General features: G+C 58.6%; 1 protein-coding gene across 1 annotated transcript in view; it reads right to left on the bottom strand.

Annotated features, from left to right (window-relative positions):
- The window catches only part of FAAH2 (fatty acid amide hydrolase 2), a gene marked incomplete at its 5' end in the record, with an annotated part of 5,720 nt that extends 148 nt beyond the window's left edge, over positions 1 to 5,572 (bottom strand). Inside the window, 9 exons of the mRNA XM_010016589.1 lie at positions 4 to 67; positions 771 to 965; positions 1,464 to 1,575; positions 2,537 to 2,656; positions 3,039 to 3,156; positions 3,979 to 4,114; positions 4,493 to 4,612; positions 5,013 to 5,222; positions 5,432 to 5,572. Of these exons, the coding sequence (XP_010014891.1) occupies positions 4 to 67; positions 771 to 965; positions 1,464 to 1,575; positions 2,537 to 2,656; positions 3,039 to 3,156; positions 3,979 to 4,114; positions 4,493 to 4,612; positions 5,013 to 5,222; positions 5,432 to 5,572 (1,216 nt within the window). The remainder of the gene's footprint in view (positions 1 to 3; positions 68 to 770; positions 966 to 1,463; positions 1,576 to 2,536; positions 2,657 to 3,038; positions 3,157 to 3,978; positions 4,115 to 4,492; positions 4,613 to 5,012; positions 5,223 to 5,431) is intronic.
- Between the last annotated feature and the right edge of the window lie 5 nt (positions 5,573 to 5,577).

The raw sequence follows: 5,577 nt of genomic DNA, 5'->3' as shown, positions 1-5,577 counted from the left end.
GGCAGCCCCTCGCTGCTCAGGCCCAGCGGGCACTGCGTCACCGGCAAGCCCAGCACGTTGAAGATGGCTGGAAGAAAGAAGGTCGCATCAGAGCAAGCACAACTGGGATGAATCCCTGCCTGGCTTCTTCCACCCCAGGCTGGCAGCCGCTGCCACCCAGAACTGGGTTCCTGGGAGCTGGGCCTTGCCAGAGCACTGCAGAAACAAGGGTACATCACTGGCCAGAAGTTCCCAGCACCCATAGCATGTTAGCAAACTGCACCCATAGGTGATGACACACTTATGTGGCACTTGCTGTGGCATGCCAAGGTTTGCTTTGGGACAGTACTGCCCCAGGCACTGTCCTTCCACTCCAAAGCCAGGTGGCATTGCAACATGATTGCATCAGGGAGCACAGCCGCAGGAAAGCCATGCAGAGAGCCCCAAGCTGCACTCCAAGAGGTGCAGCAGCTCTCACCTGGCTGCTAAACTCAGCAGCTCTAACAACATGAGTCCATCCTTCTGGGCAGGGTGTTCCCTCACCCTGAGGTCAGACACATCAACCAGACCTGCCCCACTGCGACAGCAGGTACAAATGCCACAGAACCGTAAAGCGTGAGCATAATCCTTGCCCCATGTTCTGGTGCAGCAAGACACCCCTCTGCACTGCAGCACCCACTGTCAGGGATGGAAATGCTCTGGGTACAACAGCCCAGCGTGCCATGCTGCAGCAGGGAGGATGTGTGCCTGCAGCCCTGCCTGCACGCAGCAGAGGGGTCGGAGCTGCTCACCCGTGTAGGCGAAGTTGAAGGGCATACATATGGGGGAGTTGTGCCTGGGAGCTATGGTGGGGTGCGAGGGGTAGAGGAGCACCCCATCTGGCCCCAGCAGGGCCTCCATCTCCTCCTGCAGGCTCTTCCCCATGCTCACCAGCTTGGCGTTCCCACCAGGGTTGAGTTTCATCACCTTCTCCGTCAGCCCCAGGGCTGCAGGGCAAGGCCACAAGCAGGAACAGAGAGACAGAGCACCATGGGTAAGCATGCACTGAATGGCCACACACAGCATCCCCCAGCTCTCCATGGAGTCCCCCCAGTTCCCTCCCTGCCAGCTCCAGAGCAGATCACCCCTGCTCTGCAGGCAGCATCTCCCCACCTTTGCCTCAGCACTCACGAGGCAGCAGCATGACCCTCATCAGCGTTCTCTGCTACATGCAGTTATGACGTGAGCCCAGTGCAGATCCCTGGCTTGCTCCCTCTAAGCCCCGGCAGCTCTGGGAGGACTCACAGAAGGAGCAAGCCCTGCCTGCAGTTCTGTTGTCCTCGCTGCTTCTCCCAGGATATTCAATCCCATTTGCCATCATGAACACCAGCCTGAAGCTGCTCCATGTGAACCCGAGTCCCCTCAAGGGGCACTGCAAGGGTTCTGCTTCCATTCAACAACTCGCCTGTCCCAGCACTGTCCCCAGCCTCCCAAGGGCTCCTCACCGATAGCTGGCAGAGTGTGGGAAGACATCCCTATGAGCCACTTCACCAGCTCCCACAGTGGCCAGACTGGCTTCCCATGGTCCCCCAGCAGGTCCGTGAAGAGCTGCGCCTCCTGCAAGACAACACAACACAACACAACACAACACAACACAACACAACACAACACAGCACCCCACCATGAGCAGCCCAGGCAGCGCGCCGTGGCAGGAACAGGCTGACAGGAGATGGCAAAACCTCCCGTCCCGTTATCCTGATGTAAGCTGCTCCCATTTGCACACAGGAGCTGCCCGTTGGGAGCATTACGCAGCTCCAGCAGTAGTACAGAGCAGCAGCAGCAGGAGCATCTCTCCACACCAGAGACAGAAGAAATGGGACCTCACTCCGTGGAGGGAGAGCCCCCAAAGCAGCCCCTTTCAGTGCCCCTTCACTGCCATGATGCAAGGGATGATGCTCCAGATAACCATGTCTCCTGGAGGCATTCACTGCTGTTATACATGGCTGTGGGACCAGAAAAGAGGAGGCAGAGAGGGGGCCAGGAGCACCCTCCTCACCAAGGTGGGCTCAGCTGACACTTCATCTCTGCCTGCATGGCAGGAACAAATGAGGTACAACACTCCTGGGAGTTTATGCTACAAAACCCTTCCATGTGTGCACAGAGCACGGGGCAGCGGCTGCAATTCACCCCCAGGCCTGCTGCTACAAAGCTGCTTATCCACTGCCTTGGTCCTGGCCTCCTCACGGGCATTAACCCCAGTGGAAACATCAGGAGACACAGCATGGAGGCAAGAGTCAGGATGGTCCCTGCTCGGGGACAGCACCTTGCGTGGAAAAGGTCAACGTGCCCAATGGCCTCTAGCTCCCTAAGCAACGCTGTTCCTCTGCGGGGAGCCACAATGTCATCTCATGGGAAAGCAAAGGGGAAGGGGCTGTGCGGCTTCAGAAGGAGATGGAAGGAGGATGGAGGGACAAACAGAGCAGAGAGAGTGCCCGGGCTGGGAAGCCTCAAGCCCTCTACAGCCGGTCCCAACCAGCCAGCTCTTCCCTGCTGCCACCGAACTGTGCCTCTGACACACCTGCCCGTCGCTGTCCTTGGACGACATCATGGCTGACCAGATCTGGAAAGAATACTTCATCTTATGGATGGCCACATGCTGGACCTGAACCCCCAGCTCACTCTCGAGGTGCTCCACCACCTACAGGGAGAGGAGGAAGGGTTTGTTCCTGTAAGGATGTGATGTTCTGCAGTTGGTGTGTGCGAAGCAGGGACAGCAGGGAGCCCAGGGGCAGCCTCTCCCTGTTGCCAACCAGGGGATCCCGCACCTCCTGCCCGATCCCTCTGCCCTGAGAAGCAGGACCTGCTCTGTCTGGTAACAATGTCGGTGCCCCCCAGGCACCCTCCCTGCCACCCTCAGTGATGCTCCAGCAGAAGCAGCACCCAAGACTTCATTGGAAAAAAAGAAGACTTCATTTGCATGACTAAATGCCAAACGGCAGCCCTGGGAAAGCCACGGAAGCACAGGCATCCCTTCCCCAGGCGACGTGCCCCAGCAACAGCCAGCCTCCATTCCCTCCTACCTTCTTTTGGGCCTGCAAGATCTCCTTGTCCACAGGCGACACAAAAACGGACCCGCCATCATGGTCCATGCAGAGGAACCTTATCTTCTCCAGCAACACCTTTTCATTCAGCCTCAGCCTTGGAAGAGAACGGTGCTTTGCTCACAAACGTGGCCCTGGTTCCCTCCCGCCTGCCAGGGCTGCTTACGTGGTGGTTAACGTGTCCTTGGGACACCTGATCTGTCCTCAGGACACCTGGCTCTACCCATCGGGGTGGGAAGGAGAGTCCCTGAAGGTACCCAGGCACCTGTTGCGTGTCACACAGGCACAGCTCACCCACTGCTCGCTGCCCTGTCAGCCCCAGCTAGTCCTGTGTATTTGCTGCTGTTCAGAGAATCCTCCTCTCCGAGGATGCACCTTGGAATTACAGACCCTGGCCACGGCTGAGGCTGGGACTGCACCACAAGGGCTATGAGAAACAAAAGTGGTGGCAGAGAAAGCAGCCCTGTGCAGGCTGCAGCAAGAAGCAGGACCTGCCTGCTCTGCCCCATCTCCGCTCTGCTCCTTCCTGGTGCATGCACATGAACAGCTACTTGGCTGCATGGACCTACGAGGAGAATGGGGCCATCATGTGGGATGCATCATTCAGCAACAGGAAAAGCACACATAAGACCCCAAGGAAAGGCCAACCCCAGGAGGGAAGGGCCGTGCTGGGCAGTGCTGGCCGGAGCAGCTCACAGGCAAGATCTTCTTCTGAGGAGGACCCACTGGCCAGAGCTGCCTATCCCAGAGCATGGGAAGGGCAGCCCCGGGTCCTGCTGGAGCCAGGAGGGACAGAAGGAAACCACCACCAAGCAACCTGGGTGGCGCAGACCTGTCCTTACCCCTGCACTGATCCACTGTGCTGGCCAGAATGCAGCTGAGACCAACTGAGCAGCTTGAAGTATAAGGAGCAACTTACTTGTAGACGCCAGGGCCGGCCATGACCCTCAGCATGAGCTCCAGGTCCTCCGCATAGCGGCACATGGGCCCCGTGCACAGGAAGCTGGTTCGAACTCCCTGAGCGTTGGGGAACTGGCCGTCGTTGGGCACCACCCCTGTAGCAAGGAGAGACACGCTGTGAAGCTGCTAGTGAGGAACACGGGGCAAGGGAAGGTGGAAAAGCACCCAGCAGGACACCCCAGCAGCAGATCCTGGCCTTGGGAAAACATCCCACGCTGAGGATGCAATACCAGAAGTTGTATTGCATCCCATGTGCCTGGCATCCTGCCACCAGACAGCTTCCCACTGCCCAAGCCAGGCTGCCCCGTGCAAGAAGCTGCCTGTTCCCAACAGCAATCCCTGCCTGTTCCTGACAGCAACCCCACCATGACAAGCACAGGAGTGTCCTGAACAGGTTCTTCCACACCCTGCATTCTGCCTCCTGGCATTTCTGCTGGGGAGGAGAGCAGAGGACATCCCTGTGCCCGCTCTACCTGTTGTGGGCTTGTGGCCGAAGACTCCATTGAAGAAGGCAGGCATCCGGATGCTACCACCGACGTCAGAGCCCACGCCTATGACAGAGCAGGCAGCTGCCAGGACACAGCCTTCCCCGCCTGCATGGGAGAAAGCACAGCAGAAAACATGGGCTTACAGAGCAAAGCAGGAGCATCTCATGTTCTCTTTGTTCACAGATGGAGCAGGAGCTGCCCCAGCTTTAGCGATGTCTGGGGGACAGCTGGGGAACATGTGTCAAAGGGGTTTTCCTGCCAGAGTGCAGCATCAGCGCTGCTGTTTGCATGTAGAATAAGGCAGAGTGAGCCCAAGTGATGCTGGGAGTAACATCCAGGAGGTGCAAAGAAGCTGGACCTCCAAATGGCCCATTGCACTGCCCAGGAAAGAGGCCCATGAGCTGTGCAGGAGCCCAGCAACAGGTCAGAGCAACTTGCAGAGCACTCGAGCTCTTCTGCTGTATTCTACCGTGCTGAAGGACCGCACTGAGGTGCTGGGGCTCACCAGAGCTGCCGCCCGCGATGCGTTGCAGGTCGTAGGGGTTGTTGGTCCGGCCGTAGACCCTGTTGCTGGACTCGTACCACATGCACAGCTCGCTGCAGTTGGTGACGCCCAGCGGGATGGCACCAGCCTGCTTCAGCCGCGACACCACCGTGGCATCTGAGGTGGCGACCACGTTCCGGCGGTTGACTAAGCCAGACGTGTTGGGCATCCCTGTGGTGCCATGATCAGCAGATGGAGGGAGGCATCAGGGCAGGAGGCTGCAGGAAGCAGGTCCCCAGCAAGGGAACCCACAGCGTTTGGGGGCTAAACGCGAGTCCAAGTGAAGGGGGTGAGGACAGGGAAAGGGACCGGGGAAAAGGATGCTTGTTCCCTCCAGGCACCCTGGGGAGTATGTGCCCGAGAAACAAGGACAAACCCACCGTGCAGAGAAAAGGCCTCCTTGACAGTGATGGGGACCCCCAACAAGGGGAACTTCTCCTCCAGGCAGTCATCACCAGGGCCCTCTGAAAGCAGCTGATCGACCTGCCAGGCTTCCTGCAGGGCCTCCTCAAACCTGGAAAGAAGC

The sequence above is a fragment of the Nestor notabilis genome, unplaced genomic scaffold (genome assembly GCF_000696875.1).
Source record: "Nestor notabilis isolate BGI_N333 unplaced genomic scaffold, ASM69687v1 scaffold26536, whole genome shotgun sequence".
Classification (NCBI taxonomy): domain Eukaryota; kingdom Metazoa; phylum Chordata; class Aves; order Psittaciformes; family Psittacidae; genus Nestor; species Nestor notabilis.
The sequence above is the reverse complement of the archived record's forward strand: the minus strand, read 5'-3'. Positions and strand labels throughout refer to the sequence as shown.